The following is a 17,993-nucleotide window of genomic DNA, read 5'->3' on the forward strand; positions in this document are numbered from 1 at the left end:
GCTACCTTAAAGTAAATGTATGCAATTGGTTAATCAGCAAATCTACAGGCTACCTGGGAGCCAGTATATGTCTTTAACTGATGGAGTCATTTGAGGCTTCCTGGTGACAAAGGTTGATCCTTTTTGAGAAGTAATCTAAGGGTGTTATCAACTGTGTTCTGGAGTTCACCCTTCTGAGTGTTCTGGAGTGCGCCCTTCTGAACTAAATGTATTAAAAAAATGGTTTGCACTAGAAACAGTCTGATTGTGTATTACTTCAAATATATATATTTTTAACACACTTGTTTTATTTTTAACACCAAGGGCCTTAGGTACAAAATTTATTTGCAAAAAGTGGTTGGAAATTGTGCACTAGCTTTTTGCAAATGGAAAAGAATTTTGTGAACTTTCAGAATCATAGGAAGTCACAATCCAACCCTTCTCATCAATATTAAAGAGGTAGGTTGCAGACTGACTCTTCGTGAATGGATGCCATTACAGGGATGGATCATGGCCTACTCGGTCAGAAGACCACCTTCTCTCGGATTGTGTATCCATAAACTACACTTTTCTTTTAAATGCAACCTGTTACCAAATCATAACATGGATTTAATACATTAAAAAAAGCTGTTTTGTGGTAGCAAATCCTGTAATTTTGCCAATTGCATGTTTAGTGAATCAAATGTAAAAATCTGTGCATGTTTTGCAGCGCTTATCTTATTACGTACGAATTACAATTTTATAGAAATTACGATAAAGTTACTTCCCTTCGGTAAGACCTTATCTAGTAGAGATGGGATCTAGCTGCCGATTTCTTACCTTTGAATTTCCCAGGCATCAGACTGGATAAGGACATTGCAATACCCCTGCGTGCTGGTAGGTGGAGTAAGTCGGCTCTGTGTGGCGTCATCGGCATCACCAATATCGGTGCCACTGCGGCAGGTAGAACTCAGTTACTTCTTCACAACTTTCCAAGCCAGAAGCGCAGAGCCACACGGGTACTTGAGATTGAGGTGTTTGAAAACTAGGGCCCTGAAAAGTATCAGCCATGACCCTAGAAAACGGTTTACAGTGCGGGGAGGATCAGTATAGAATTTAGATCATGTCCCTACCAGATAAGGCGTAACCGAAGGTAAGTAACTTGTTCATCTGATCGAATAATCTAGTCACAGATTCCAGAACTTCGAATAGATACCCAAGCAATACTATCCCGAGAGGAGGGACTAGAGACAAGGTTACAATAGAAAATCATGCAAGACTGAGTGGTCAAAATGGTTGTCCCTGTAAACTTTAGCGTCTAGTAGGTAGGGCTTAGTAATCGTGTGCAGGGATGCCCACGGTGAGGCCTGACAGATGTCCAAGACTGGGACTCCAAGCTGCAACACTGTGGTAGCAGCCTTAGCCCTGGTGGAATGAGCCCTTAAGCCTTCAGGAGGCTGCTTCTTTGCCAGAGCATAGCAAATCTTGAAGCAGAGGGCGACCAATCAGTAGATGGTCCTCTTTTGCATCGCCCGACCTTTCTTCGCACCCATTTACCCAATCAAGATTCGGTCATCCACCCAGAACTCTTTTGTGCAGTCAAGGTAGAAGGACAATGTTCTTTTTGGGCCCAGACGGTGGAGTAGCTCCTGTTCTTTAGAAGTATGCGGATGAATGTAGAAAGTGGACACGGTGACAGATTGTCCTACATGGAAAGGTGTTAACCACTTTTGGGAGGAAAGCGGGATATCGTCAAAAAGGGTGGCTTGGATGATAGAGCCTGCAGCTTACTCACCCTCCTTGCAGATGTGATTGCCACTAAGAAGACTGGTTTTATTGTGATCAGCCGGAGGGGGAAATTATATAGGGGCACAAAAAGAGCACACTTTAATAATAATAATAATATAATAATAATAATCCACATTTGTTAATCGCAAAATCACCCGCAAGGGTCTCTAGGCGCCGTCGGGAAGATTAAGCAAGCTATTGCCCAGTGTCAAATGGTGCTGGGCTAATCTGCCGCCGCTGCCAGGGATTGGACCGAGATCCCCAGATTCCGGAGTCCGGAGTCAGTCGCCCTAGCCGCGGCGCCACACCTCTTCCTTGGTTCTCACTTTAGGAAAGTGAGAACCAAATTTAGGTCCCACTGAGAGATAATGACAGGGGCAAGAGGGAACATATGTACAAGGCCTTTCAGTAATCTATGTACAATTAGTGATTTAAATAAGGATTGGTCTGGCAGTATCAGGAAGGTAAACAAAGCCGGAAGATACCATTTTAGGGTGCCCAGAGTAGCGCCCAGCTGGTCAATGGTCAAGATAAAAAAGCAACACATCAGAAAGGAAAGCAAAAATAGAGTCAATAGACTTTTCTCTACAATATATTAGAAATGTTTCCATTGGCAGGCGTAGACAGTCTTGGTGGAGGGATGCCTGTCTGGCAGAATACCATTACAAACTTAGGGAGTAAGGTTGTAAGCTATCAACTGCCACCACCTTATTCAGGCAACGAGACCAAGAGTTGACAGGTTTGGGTGGAGGACCCTCCGCTGCTGCTGTGGCAGAAGATCCTCCCAAAGGGGCAGTCTGAGCGGAGGATCAATGCTCATGTACAGAAGCTCGCGATACCAGACTCTCCATGTCTAATCTGGAGCCACAAGGATGACTTGGGCCTGGTTGTTCCTGATCTTCTTGAGAATTCTGGGCAGAAGTGGTATGGGTGGAAAGGCATATAGGAGGCCAGAGCTCCACTGGAGCAAAAAAGCGTCTCCAAGCGAAAGCTGCCTTGGAAACTCTAGGGTGAAAAACTGCTGACATTGCATGTTCTCGGCGGAGGCGAAAAGATCGAACCAAGGCTTTCCCCACTGCTTAACGAGACCATGCTACCTCCGGATGGAGAAGCCCTTCGTGATCTGGGAAGCATTGATAGCCAAGTTTGTCCTACGGGCATTCAGGGAACCTGCCAGGTGTTAAACTACCAGGGATGTGCCCTGCTGCTTCAGCTATGCCCAGAGATGCAGTGCCCCTTGACAAGTGTCCAAGACCCCACCCCGCCATGTTTGTTGCAGTACCACTTGGCAGTGGCGTTGTCGGTGAACACCTGCACCAGCCTTCCCTTGATAGAGGGTAGAAAGGCTTTCAATCCCAAGCGGATCGCTGAGAGGTCCAGCATTCTGATGTGGAGTATAGAAGGCCAGAATCCTCTGATGTCCACCTCTCCCAGATGGCCGCCCCATCCCAGGAGTGACGCACCTGTCACTAATTGGAGATCTGTTTGGGGAAAGGAGAGGGGTCTGCCTCTGACCCAATTGAGGTTTTTCAGCCACAACCGCAGGTCACGTGCAGTTGGTCTCATGCAGTTTACTCTGAGATCTGAAACCAGTCGGAGAGATGAACAAAAGCTACTTACCTGTAAACTGTGGTTCTCCAGCATTGGTGTCTTTCATAGATTCACATGCTTGAATAAGAATAGAAAGTAGTAAGCAATAACCATAAGTATCATAAAAGGTAACTCATGAAAATGCAATCATATAGCGACATATTGTCATAACACGTAAATATATATATATATATATATATATATATATATATATATATATATATATATATATATATATATATATATATATATATATATATATATATATATATATATATATATATATATATATATATAAGAACACCTTTTATGACAGGAGGCAGGAAGCAACAGAGGCTCACCTTCATTTGAAGAGATTTCGTAGCACCGCTTGACCCACAGCTGTGTTCCCAGCGGTAGCTGTCTGCAGACAGTAGTGCCTCGTGAACATGTGCCTGCTGGACCACGTTGCCGCCCTGCAGATCTGATGCAGAGGCACTCCAGCAAATAGGGCAGTAGAGGATGCTACTGCTCTAGTCGAATGTGCTCTCACCGGAGCAGAAAGAGGGTTGCCAGCCAGTTGATGGCAGTAGGAAATGGCCGAAGAAATCCAGCGGGTGACGGTCTGCTTGGTGACCGTATGTCCCTTGCGCATCCGCCCATATGGCACAAAGAGTTGGTCTGACTTTCAAATTCCGCAGTACGTTGGATATAGAACTTGAGGCATCGCTTCAGGTCAAGCGAATGAAGAGTACGCTCAGCAGGAGACTGAGGGTTAGAGAAGAAAGTTTTAAGTATCACAGGTTCATTAAGGTGAAGTCTGAAGGAACCTTGGGTATAAACTTTGGGTTTGTACGTAGTATGACAGCGTCCTTTGAAAACTGTAGAAAAGGGGGTTGAATGGTAAACGCTTGTATGTCACTCACTCGCCGAGATGACGTAAGTGCGAGTAGGAGGGAAACCTTCCAAGTAAGGAATTTCAAATCCGCTGAGTGGATTGATTCAAACGGAGGCTTGAGAAGCTGGGCCAATACGAGATTCAGGCGCCATGACGGCGGAGGACGTCGGAAGGGCGGAAACATCCTGAATAAGCCTTTAAAGAACTGGCGAATGATCCGAGAGGAGTATAGAGATGTGGAACCATCGTGTCGGAAGCAAGAAATCGCAGCCAGGAAGACCTTCAGAGTGGAATGAGAAAGGCCTGATCTCGCCAGGAGGAGGAAGAAAGGTAGGATTTGCTCAGGGGTAGCGAGCATGGGGTCAATGGCTACTGAGTCGCACCAAATACAAAAGCGCTTCCATTTTAATGTATACGTCTTGATGGTGGAAGGAGCTCGTGCATGAGCTAGGACCTCCTTACAGTCAGGTGTGATAGTTAAATGGGCAAACTCAAGGTGCTCAGGTTCCAAGCGGTGAGCTGGAGAGGAGCCGGGTTTGGATGGAAAATCCGTCCGTATTTCATGGTGAGAAGTTGAGGCAGTGGACGAAGAGTTATTGGTGGGCATTGATAGAGGAGAAGGAGGTCTGTGAACCATGGTCGACGCGGCCACCTGGGCGCAATTAGCAGGAAGTGACATGGCTGTGATCTCATCTTGTGCAGGAGGCGAGGCAGGAGAGGGATCGGTGGAAAAGCGTATGCAAATTTTCGCGACCAATTGATCGAAAATGCATTCCCGCTCGACCCTTTGTGGGGATACCAGCTTGCATAGTGTAGGTATTTGCAATTGAGTGGAGTCGCAAAAAGATCCAGGTCCGGCTGGCCCCACAGGTGAAAGACATACTCTAGAGTTGTCTGGTGTAGCTCCCACTCGTGGTTGCCGGTGGCAGTTCTGCTGAGAGAGTCTGCAAGGGCGTTGGAGATGCCCGGTACGTGAACTGCAGTCAACTGGACTTGATGTTTTATTGCCCATTCCCAGATGTGCTGTGCCTGCTTGAAGAGCAGCCGTGATCTCGTACCTCCTTGCTTGTTTTAGTAGTGCATACTTGTGGTGTTGTCTGTGCGCAATAACACTGACTTTCCTTCCACTAGGAGACGGAAGGACTTTAGAGCGAGGAAAATGGCCAAGACTGTTGATGTGGCACTTGCGTTGGACCACAGTCCATTTGCCGTTGATGGACAGTCCTTGGAGGTGTGCGCCCCAACCCTCCAAGGAGGCGTCTGTGGTAAGGGTAAGTATGGGAGCTGTCTCTAGAAGAGAGCGTCCTGTGGTGACATTGGGACGGTGAGCCCACCAGTCCAATGCTACTTGTATCCGAGGCGTCAATGAGATTATGTCGTTGAACGTGCCTGAGACATGTCGTCATTGTTTGTCTAACTCTTCCTGAATTACTCTCATATGCAACCTGCAGTTGGGGATCAACTGAATGCAAGATGAGGTCATGCCCAGAAAGGATTTCAATGTTCGGACTGAAACCGACCTTTTGATCGAAGAAGATCCACCAATTTGGAGATGCGTTCTTGGCGTTCCATTGAAACAAACGCCTTTGCCAGTAATTTGTGTCCATCAATGTTCCCAGAAAAACTTTTTTCTGTTCCGGAAGTACTTGCGATTTTTTCTGATTGATTGAAAGACCTAAGTTCTTGAAGACTGACAGGCAAGTGTGAGTGTGTTGTCTTGCTGCGAGAAAGGTTGGAGCCTTTACCAGGCAGTCGTCTAATGAGGGGTAAAATTGTATGCCTTGCAGGCGTAGATAAGCTGCCACCGGGGATATGATCTTTGTAAATACTCGTGGAGCAGAAGGAAGGACGAAAGGTAAGACCATGAATTGAAAGTGCTTTGAGCCTACTTTGAAGCAAAGGTATTTTCTGTGTTTCTGGTGCATTGGCACATGAAAATATGTGTCTTGGAGGTCGATTGTAGAGAGGAACTCGCTGTGATTTAGGAACTGTAAGATTTCTGTCATGGTCAGCATGTGAAAGGTCTGAGACTTGATGTACTTGTTGAGTGCTCTTAGGTCCAATATCGGGCGCCACTCTCCTGATTTATTTCTGATAAGAAAAAAACGGGAATAAAAACCTGTCCCCTGTTGTGATCGGTGAACCACTTCGACTGCTTCTTTTTGGATCATAACAGTAATTTGTGCAAATAGTTCCTTCAAATATGCCGGAGGGGGACCTTTCGGAGGGCGGTTGGGAGGAAACGTGACAAATTCTAGTGAGTGGCCCTTTGAAACTACGTCCAAGACCCAACGATCTGATGTTATTTTTGACCAATTGAAGGAGTATTGAAAGATTCGACCTCCAATCGTCGCAGTAGGATGAGACTTTAGATTTAAAAAGTCATTGCTTTTTAGAGGAATTGCCTCCCCTGTATGTCGATTTTCTCCTGTACTGACTAGAATCAGTTTGTCTTGGCTGAGTCTGGTTCGAGTAACGCTGTCTGTTGTCGTTATAGGAGCGGTGTTGAGAGGAAGAGCCCCGAAAGGAGGATGAGGAGCCTCGACCGCGTGCTCCACGAAATGGCCGTTTCCGATATTAGAGAGATCCTAAGGCACGGGCAGTGTCCGTATCTTTCTTGATGGACTCCAAGGCGTCAGCCACATGTTTGCCAAAGAGGGATTCCTCATCAAAAGGCATGTCAAGTACTCTGGCCTGAACCTCAGGTCGAAAGGATGTGACCTTCAGCCAGCCCTGCCTCCTCAAGACTGCAGCTCCTGCCAGCTGTCTGAACCCTATAGAGGAAATGTCAATTGCGCAGTCTATAATTTCAGATGACATTTTTTTGCTCTCCTGTAGGATCTTCAGGGCTTCCGCCTTAAATGATTCAGGAATAAGGTCAAGAAATGCAGACATCTCTGACCACATCTGTCGGTCATACCGTCCCAGGATGGCCAAGGAATTTGCAGCCCTTACTGTAGTCGCAGACATGGTGGAAAACCTTCTCCCAATGATATCCAGGCGTCGCCCCTCTTGGTCAGGCGCTGATGTTAACGGAGAAGCTGGATTACGGGATCTCTTTTGTGCAGCCTGCATAATGACAGAGTCCGGCTTTGGTTGGGAAACGAGGCAGGCAGGTGAATTGTCAGGCGCCCTATATTTTTTGTCGAGGCGTGGCAATACAGCCGGAACTGAATTGGGGTGCTGCACAAGTTTTAGACCTTCTTGCCAAATAAAGTCTATAATTGGTATGGCGTGTACTTGTTTCAAATGTTGATTATTGAAATCGTAGAGGAAGCAATCATCTTGCCTGGCGACCAAAGGCAAGTGAAAACGTTTTGCCGCCCTTTCCATTAAGAGGTGGAACCCTCCTATATCCACTGGAGGAGATGCCAGAGGGGAATCGGGAGGAGGGGATGGAGTATGAGCGTGATAATTGTCCCAATCTGTGAGAACAGTGTCATCATCCTGGTCCATATTATGATCATCCTCATCAGTGTCCTGAGGAACTGGAGACTGAACCGGTGCAACCGGAACTGATACTGGTGTCGATGTTGGCGGTTTGAGAGGCCTGCGTAGAGAGTGGAAAACGACAATTCTAGTCTTCCAGCATATGTTGCAGGTTTGATATTAATGAAATTGGCAACTGAGCCATAGGAACTCCTTGATCGCCATCATTGTCCTCATCATTATCTGCAATGGAGACATGAGACTCTAGATCATCATCATCATCATAGTCCTGGCATTTTATATGTAGTTCCGACGGGCTATGTGTAGCCCGAAAGTTGTCATCTGCATCCGATCCGTCAGAGGCATCCTTATCTGCGGACTAAACAGTTGAGCAGGCAGCCTTGCGGAAGGCTGCAAAGGGCTCAAAACCAGTGGCACTGGTCGTCGTTTTTGGGAAGAGACAGCGGTTGTAGCTGTTGCCACTGTGAAGGTGGTTGCAGTCGCCAATGAAAAATGCAGCGTCGACGAGTTCGTCGTCTATGTCGTCGACGAGGTCTTTGTCGATGACGATGGAACTGGTGTTGAAGAAAAGTGTGCTGGCGTTGACAAGGTCTTCGACGTCGACGGCAAGGATACCGCTGACGAGACTGCCGCCGACGAGGTACTTGCCGCCGCCGAATTCTTCGTCGACGAAGATGTTAGCGTTGACGACGAAGTACGCGTCGACAATGTCTTCGTCGACGAGTGTTGTTTTTGAGGAGCCGTCGACGACGGTCTTTTTTGAAGTGATCTTTATCGTCGACGAGATAGGTCGAACTCCAGAACCGTCGACGACGAGGCAGAAGATGTCGTTTTCGTCGACATAGAGCAGGTCGTCGTCGATGTGGAGATGGCGTCAACTGTTTTCGTCGTCATCGTCGAGCGCGTCGACGAGCCCGTCGGCGGGTTGGCACCCTTTTAGAGGAAAAGGGCACAGCAGGAGTCTGCGACGCCAGAGAACTAGGTCCTGTAAGCGTGGAGGCCGGCAGACTCCGTGGGGAAACTGGATTTTAATCCAAAGACAGCAGCTTCTTTTTGAGAAAAGGAGAAGGAATCTCAGTCTCACACCCACGTTTAAGAGGTCTTAGAATGATGGGAAGACACACTCTCCACGTCAGACACAGGGTTGTCTGAAGTCTTCAACTTCTGTAGCCACAGAAGGAGACGGGCCTCTCTATCCTTTTAAGTCTTTGTTGAAAAAGTCCTGCACAACTTGCAATTCCTCACTTCATGATCCGGATATAAGCAATAGATGCATTCCTTATGAGGGTCCTCAGAAAAAAGGCCACGTTTTCCACAGGCAGCACACGGCCGGAACAAAGACTTTTTTGAAGAAGACATATTGTAGAAGATTTTGAAGATTAGAAGAACAACAAACTGGGCAGAGCTCAGGGAGACTCCCTTCACACAATGTGCAGTAGAAAATCTGCTGGCCTGAGCTTCTGAGGAGAAGGTTCTAGAGGGTGCTACAGCCTGATTGGCTGGAATATGGACCAAATAACAATGATATTTTAGTAAAGTGACACTCCCTTAATGCTTTCTATGAGTCAATGCTGTTCTATGGTACTTTGAAGTTTTATGAAAAATCTTATATCTTTATATATATTTTTAATGTATATATTTACATATGTATATGTACTTTATGTATATATGTTTCTTACTACTATTTTATGTACCGTTGGACTCCCACTTCGACAACGGGGAATTATTCAAACATGTGAATCTATGAAAGACACCCTAATACTGGAGAATCCCCTGATGCTGTACCCATTGGAACTTTGGGTCCCAGTGCAGAGCCCGCATATGCCATCAGGCATGTGTCACTAACAGGAGGCTGGGAGGTCCAACAGCCTCAAAGTCATTCTCACCTAAATCTAGGATAGAGGATGAAACATCAGTTTCACATAATGAATAGGTCCGAAATTACATTGTGCTCAGAACAGCTCAGATAAAAGGGAGCGTCTGACAGGGATTCAGGTGTGGCTTCGGCATGTTGATAGTGAGCCCCAACGAATGCAGGAGGTTCGCCGTAGTCTGGAGGAGGAAGATGACAGTCTGGGTGAGTCCGCCTTCATCAGCCAGCCGTCGAGATAGGGAAAGACTGGCACCCATGATCTTCACAAATTTGCCGCAAACCACTGCCATCATCTTGGTGAAAACCCAAGGGGCGCTGGGAAGGTCAAAAGGAACCATAGTAAACGTAAAGTGCTTGTGGTCTACCGCAACCTGCAAGTAGCTTTGATGAGCCGGAAGGACCGGGACATTAAAATAAGAGTTCTGCAAGTACAACACTATCATCAAGTCTCTCAGGTACAGGGCAGATAGGCCCTGAGCTAATGTGAGCACCATGAATTTCTCAATTTTGAGGAAGTAGTTGAGGGTTTCAGGGTCTCGGACAGGACAAAAGGCCCATGTCCTTTTTCAGACCGGAAAGTAGCAGGCATAGCAACCACAACCTACTTCTGGCACAGGAACCCTCTCTATGGCTCCCTTGGCTATGAGTCCTGACTTTCTCCTGGAGCAAACTTAAAGGATCCTCTGTCAGCCATTCATAGAAAGGAGTGTGGTGTGGTCTCAAAGGGGAGGAAGTTGACCCTTTGGATTATTTGGAGGACCCACTTGTCCGACGTTATATTGTGCCAGTGGTGGAGGTGATGGCTGATCCTGCCACCGGTTGGAGGACATGATCTGGGAGGGCAAGACTATGAGGGCTTAGAGGCAGAAACAGCGGGTGGGGAGGGTGACCGGACGTCTGGCCTCGTCCATGCAGGTGCTGTTGAAATTGCATAGCTCGATGGCTCAGATAGGGCTGGCATGGTTGAAAGTCCCTTCCGTAACCATAGAAGGAGCGAAAGACAAACTGGTGAAGGGATCAGCAGGGGCCCAAGAACTTGCAGTAGCCAGTGAGCCCTTAGAGCGCTCCAGCGCTGTGTCTGCCTTGTCTCCGAAAAGGCGGATGCCATCAAAGGGCATGTCCATGCATCAGGCCTGGACATCCCCCAGAAAGCCAGATGTTCTGAGCCAGGTGTGGAAATCTCTCTGCCCAGCGAGTCGTTGTGTCTAAACCACAGTGGACGGAGAACTTAGCTGCATCTCTCCCATCTGATACGGTTTGGGAGAGGATGTCCCTGGCCTCCTCCAGGACCCATGGCAGGATCTGCAAAACCGTTTCCCCCCAGAGAGTGGGAATAATGGTCCATTAAGCATTCCTGAGTTGGTCCCGAGTTTCCTGGACCATCATCAACCCCCACAGCACACAGAGATATTCAATAGGAGATTACATAGAAATTTCAGTGTGCTTCTGGCTCCCTCTAGTGCAACACAGGGCCCCACAGAACCAGAGGAGTCTCAAGTTGGGTTACTACCAGCGGGTCCCTCCATGGCCACGCCTGTTCCCTTGGGACCTGTAAAGGGCCCGTACCAACTCGGGCATTTCAATCCAGGAATCCATGCTGGCTCTTACTCCCCCAACACCAGTGCCTTTGCACTGGTGGACGAGCCAGTGTAGAACCCCATGTAATATCCCGAACCAATGTCAGCTCAATCTTCACCGATTTTGCTCTGCAAAACTACAAAAAACAAAAACCAGTTGCCAAGCAGCAAATCCCCCCTTTTCAAGCAGAGGGGCTATTATCTATTTGAGTGTGATTCTTTTCCTGTGCCGGAGTAGGGTACATACCCAAGGATATTACTAATAATGATGGTGGTGAAGGGGATGGCTTGTTCCCCCTCACTAAAATGTTGATGCATTATATATGGTTGTGCAGAATCAAGTGGGCTCGATAGCTCCCCTGAAACAGAGATTGCCAAACATGGGTCTCAAACTTAAGTACCTAGTTTGCAGTTGTGGTTAAGAGCATAGCTGAGGGATTACAACAGCCCTCCATTGAAACAATGACAAAAGTTTAGACAGAAATTCTGCAACTCGTGTAATTCCTGCCTGTCAGCTGGCCAGACATCTTAGGCTAGCACCCGGTGATTTCGGCTTCCTCTCCACGTACCCTGGTCTAAAGAGATTCATTGTACAGGTCTGGACTAGTAAGGTGAAAACTAACTAATTTCCAACCAATCCTCCGGATAGAGAATTCGAAAGGATTGATGCCTTTAAGACGTTTGGCAGTTTGAGCCGTAAACACAGTCTGTCTATTTGCATCACTGCTACGTGCCTTTGTAGAAAGCTTGGATGAGTGATGAACAGGTATCACATATGGATATGTCCTTTGATCGATCTCATCACCAGACAGAAGGTGGACTCCTATATGAAATAGTTTAAATAGAGTTGAGCTACATCATGTTCATTGGGGCTCCTGCAAAACATTTTCCGCATCAGTTCTGTAAATTTAGGGGCCATTACAGAGGGCTTGGGTACAGGCAGAAACAGCATTCCTAGCTGGTGGTTCTGAGATTCTAATGCATACTTTTAACCACAGATTCCTGGTGGAGCAGGCATCTGTGGTTAGAAGTATTGATCAGAATCTCAGGATCTACTCATTTCAAAAGTGTTTTGACTGAGGTAGCACACCCATTGGCATGACCGGAACCAACAGAATTAACAGCCACGATCCGTTGGTTCAGGTCTCAAAAGAAAGTGTGTGATTTCAATGAGCAATTTCTCTGGAATAATAGGGTTTAGAAATGAGGCTTAAAAGGTTCGATGATCAGGAAGACCACCAACTCCCAATGGAGAAAGGATTAAAAACAAATAAAATATTCACTTAATAGTCCTCAGCAAGCCCGGGGAAGCAAACTTAAAGAGAAACAGTTTGATTAACAACATCACTTACTATTTCTGCTTCATGAGCAAGGTGCATAATTCAGCTGGGCACTGGATAAGGTTTCCTTCCAGACTCTTAAGATGTCCGAATTGTTAGGAAAACACCAGACTGAGAATAATATTCATAATTTATCTCAGGGGTTATGAAGCCAAGGCAGGGGCTTGTGACATTAGTTCCCAATTATCAGCACAAGACTAAATACACATTGAACAAAAAGCATGGATATGGCTTAGAAATGTTCTTAAAGCATGCAGAGAACAGATTGCAAGACGTACTTGCTAAGTGAAATTAGGCACACGGTCAAATAAGTGTGCTTTTAGTTTTTAAAAAACTCAATTTTTAACCTATATTAACTTTTATTTCCTTGAGTTAAACACATTCATGTATTTTTTATGCTTTACGTTTTTATAGAGTATTTAGGAATAAACATGGTCTGTTTTAATCTAATGGAGTCCGTGTTAAAATAGCAAAATTGCACTGGAGTGAATGTACTGCAGCAATATACTCACTCGTTCTTTTACAACTTCTGAAATATTGAGTTTATCTTTTCGCCTCGTCCGCATCGCAGGCGGTGAATAAACAAACTGCGCAGAAACATCAGGATCCAAATTTAAGGGTACCACAGGCTCCCTTGTTCCACCAGCTGAAAAAACAAAGTTATTCTTCGCTTGAGTGAAGCCATTTTACTAACAGTATGCCTTGTACCAACATAACCTCCTGGAAATGCTCATTTACCCTCCATACTATGGAAGTATTTAAAATTCCTTTCCTACCAAAGAAGAGACTCTCTCAACAAGATAAGTCCAAATGTGCTTTTGTTGCATCTTACCTCAAAGAACCACCCATATTAGGGACATCAGTACTGCTTAGCTTCCATGCACTACAGATTGGAAGGATAGTAGGCTGAGCTACAGCAGAGTAGAAATATGAAAACGTGTTACCAAAATGCAATAAAAGCAAATTCTCAGACGGAAGAAATGAGAGAAGTTAATTTGAGGGGAGATCAGAGTATCTATAAGAAATGAAAAAGACCAATATTAACAACACTTTATACATATGTCTGCAAATTACTAATCAAGCATGATTCACCTACTAGTCCCACTGAAAGATGGAGTCTGATAAAGTGAACAGCAGCCAACCAACACATCAAACACTGGTCAAAATGTGCCTTGTTTCTTGAGTTAAAATCAAATCAGTAATGGTTTCTGAAGAACAAATTATTTACCTTCCGGAATGTCTTTTCTCGTAGAGATTCTAACTAATCACAGAGTCCTCACCTTAGAATATTCCCCAGTGTAAGATTAGAGCCGGAAAATCTTGAGTAGTACCACTGCGCATGTAGGTGGCATCATTCAGTTCTGAGCCAGCAAAGTCTGAGTTGGAAGTGATGTAGCGGAGCCTATATAGGCCGAACCCCGGGGCGCTGACATCAGTTTCTTTCATGACTACTTCCACGTCACAACTGCAGAGCCACGTAAAAACCAATGAAACCGTTTTGACCAGTGTGCACGGTCTAAAGGGATCTTTCTGAGAAAAAGAGCCCAGTTCGCAGAACAGGGAGGATGGGAGGGTTGGTGAGGAATCTGTAGTTCAACAGAGTCTGTACCAGAAAAGGCATTACTGAAGGTAAGTAACTTGTTCCTCTAATAGAGCTGTCTAACTGCACATTTCTCACCTCAGAATAGATCCCTAAACCATATTTTCCAGGAGGTGGGCTTGCAAACTAGCTTAGACCAAAAAGTCCTGGAGAACTGAACGGGTGAAATGCCCATCACAAAAGACATGACTGTCCAAGCAGTAGTGCTTTGTGAACGTGTGGAGGGACGTCCATGAGGTAGCTTGGCAGATGTCCAGGGCAGGTACTCCCATGTGCTTAGGCAGGAGTGGCATCCTTGGCTCTGGTGGTGTGAGCACGCAAGCCCTCAGGGGTTTGCTTCTACTTCAGCAGTGCGTAGCAGATTTCTATGCAGAATACTATCCATTTGGAGATGGTTTGTTTCCTCACAGCCTTGCCCTTCTCCGCTCTGGTGAACCCAATGAACGGCTGATCGCCCACCCTGTGATCTTTGGTGTGATCAATATATAATGACAGAGCTATTTTTGGTCATAACAATGGAGTTGTTCCTCCTCCATTGAGGAAGTGGAGTGTACAATGCAGGCAGAGAACAAGGTGACTACCATCAGAAGAAAAGAGGCATGAGTCAGAAGAACCAGTTCGTCAGGGGAGAAATTGTTGTATGGAGGATGGACTGACAGTCCCTGAAGTTCACTGACCCTCCTGACAAGTTACTTACTTTCGTTAATGCCTTGTCTGGTAAATCTAGCCGCAGATTCCTCATCTTAGAATCCTCCCCAGGCTTCAGTATAGATCAAGATCTTTTCAGCAGTTCCTCTGCACGTCGGTAGAGGGTGTCAAGCGACTCAGTCTCCTGAATGTGACGTCAATGAATTCCACAAAAACCCTCCCCTGACGTAATGTCAGTTGTTTCTGTAACTATTTTAACGCCAACAATGCAGAGCCACTCAAGGAAACAGTTTCTGGAAAAAGTGTGCCAAAGGAAAAAACTGCAGTACTATGCATAGAGGGGATCTTGGAGACAACAGGGCTGTCAGTTCACAGTGCGGGTAGGATGGGTGGGTCAATAAGGAACCTGAGGCTAGATCCTGTACTTACCAGATAAGGGGTTAACAAAGGTAAGCAACTTGTCCTTCTGATAGAGACATCTAGCTGTATATTCCTGATCTTAGAATCAGATACCCGAGCAATACCATCCATGGAGGAGGGGCTGCAAACTGACCTCACCAAAGATCCCCAAATAGGAGAATCCTGTCCAAAAGATAGAAGAGTATCTGGGTACCAGACTATGGCAAAATGATAGGTGATGCAAGCTGCTCACCGAAAGGACTGTTCTCCAAGAATGAATATGGAAGCCCCTAAGGAGTAGAAAGCTATAAGACTGTGGAAACAAGGTATAGAACCAGTAAAAGAGACAATTCCCAAAGGAGATGCAATCTAAGATTGGGGAAGGCAAAGGGACCAAGGACAATAGCCCATAGAGGCGAGGCTCAAAACCAAATGAAAGGAGCATACACAGCATTTTCAGGTGCAGCAACACATACAACGAATAAAGCGCACCCCGATCATTGAGAAGATAATCCTGAGAAACCGATTTAGAAAGAATAGGTCTCCTATGATGAATGATGGAGAAAGAGAACACTGAAGAGCAGCGCCACTCAAACAACAAGAACAGTAAAAGACACAGTTCTTGAATTTTCCTTAAACAATTAACCTTAAAGATATACAAGGCATCCTCCGAAATAATGTAACTGAGATACTCACTGGAGAGAAGGAAGGAAAAAGACAAAACCAAGAAGGTTGAACCAAGTCACCAAGAAGGATGCAGGTAAAATGCAGCGACATACACTGTAAAGAAGGCCTAGCGACCATATGTGTACAATGCACACACACATATATATATATATATATATATATATACATATATATACATATATACATATACATATATATTCACTGAAAAAACCATAGGTTTCACACACGTTATAGTTAGGAATTAGCATTTTAAAAACCTTTGAAATTCACTGAAAAAAACATAGTTTTCACACCAGTTATAGTTAGCTGGTCATTTTACTCATACAAAACCTTTGAAATTCCGCCGTTCTAGTTAGTTCAGCTAACTATAACTTGCGCGCCTACAATGCACTGCTGATGACGTGACTTATTACATCACTCATGACATGGTCAGTGACATCACTGTTTTTTTTTTAAAACTTTATTTTTATTGCATAGCTAGACATTATACATTTATTCATTCTGGTTCACTCACCAGTAAACAACGCGACATGGTCATTTACAGTACAACATAAGTATGACACAGCCATTTAGCCCACAACCCGGAGATCGGGCGGCATTCTTGATCAGTGTTGTAAGCAGTACCCACGTGATAAAACCTTAGTCATCGTATGTCAGAGACGTCTAGCATCTGCTTTTTTACTTCCCCACCCTATCTTTTATCTAACTAACCAAAACCATGCACTTGGTGATATGCGCTACTCAAGAACTGTCAATTTGGAGCTTCGTCCTAGTGGTATGGATTATCTACCTGTAGTGAACTACTAGTAGTGCTCTATTTCCCATCCTATTCTTGTGGAGTCATCAGCCGAAGTTCACTTACTTATTACTTTGAAACACACCATTTGTTGGGTACTGATAGGTCCTACTATGCTACAGTTGGCAGGTGGTTCGAACTCCCAACTGAAAACCCCCCTCCCCCCGAACTGCAGGTGGTGTGGGCAACGACAATTACTATCAACAACTCAAAAGGAGGAGACCTGTTGGATTGCCTCTATGCCTCCGCAACTCACATGGAACAATTCTCTAATCTTTCACATTTTATTCTTCGTCTGGGGATAGGGTATCACTCAACACCCTCACTAGTTCGGTCCATGCGCGCGCTGCTTCCAAACATTTCTCATTAGCCGTACGGGCTGCCTGGCGCAATCTGATCATGCTCTCACTATGGCCCATTTATGGAGTTCGGTCGCCCATCGCTTATTGGACGGACCCTCCCTAGACTTCCAGTGCCAAGTGATTTCCCTCTGGGCCAGAATGAGGCCCAGATCAATGAATTTGCTAGTTAACTTGGCCTTCCTGGTGTGAGGAAACCACAGCAACAAACAAGTTGCCATAGTGTATTCTACTTGCCTCTCAGTTACCTCATTGAGAAGCCTTCCCACCTCAGTCCAATATGTTCCGATTTTCGGACATTCCCACATCATGCGTTCTATCTCTACATCGGGTGCCAGGCATCTGGGACACGCCGCGTCCTGCACATGGAAATACTTCCTGATCTTCCCCAGTGTTAGGTATGCCCTATGGATCATAAAGAAATGTACCTGCTGAAATCGTGCATTCCAGCATCCCTTCCAGGTCCTTAACATGATGCGACCCCAGGTTGCATCTGGTATCGATTTCCCGATACTCGTTTCCCACTTCTGCTTGAGACCCGTTAGAGGCATCAGACCTTCATTTAGCATTCGTGTGTGCAGGCAAGTGACCGCCTTCATCGTTCCCTCCGCCATCAGCACGTATTGGCAAGCCATTGTGGTCTGCGGTTTCTGACTGCCCAGTCTTCCAATGTTTCCGCATCGCAGTAGTAACTGCCATGTGCAATAGAAAACCTCCGTCAGGAAGTCCGTATTGTTCTTGTAGCGCCCCATAGGGCAACAACTCCCCATCGGCATATAGGTCGTCCACCATTTGCAGCCCCATCTCCTCCCACTCCAGCAATTGGGACCAGTCCATTCCATGTGGCAATGAAGTTAGCATGCCTAGAGGGATCTCGAGTGCGTACGGGTGCACCACTTTTCTTCTCTTTTGACTCCTATTCCAGCACATCCTCAGGGTCTTCTCCTCCAAGGTTAAATCCCGGATCACTAGGCGCTGTTGCATAACTATATAAGATAGGACATGCCTCGGAATCCCCAATCGATGCGCTTCTTCTGGGCCCCTAAACTCC

At 45.8% G+C, this 17,993-nt stretch overlaps 1 protein-coding gene across 3 annotated transcripts in view; it reads right to left on the reverse strand.

Annotated features, from left to right (window-relative positions):
* AHCTF1 (AT-hook containing transcription factor 1) overlaps positions 1 to 17,993 on the reverse strand; it is a 1,100,496-nt gene that overhangs the window by 111,093 nt on the left and 971,410 nt on the right. For all 3 annotated transcript variants that reach the window (XM_086927206.1, XM_086927204.1, XM_086927205.1), the window contains one exon: positions 12,966 to 13,099. In XM_086927206.1, coding sequence (XP_086783332.1) covers positions 12,966 to 13,099 — 134 coding nt within the window. The remainder of the gene's footprint in view (positions 1 to 12,965; positions 13,100 to 17,993) is intronic.

The sequence above is a fragment of the Lissotriton vulgaris genome, chromosome 6 (assembly GCF_964263255.1).
Source record: "Lissotriton vulgaris chromosome 6, aLisVul1.2, whole genome shotgun sequence".
Classification (NCBI taxonomy): domain Eukaryota; kingdom Metazoa; phylum Chordata; class Amphibia; order Caudata; family Salamandridae; genus Lissotriton; species Lissotriton vulgaris.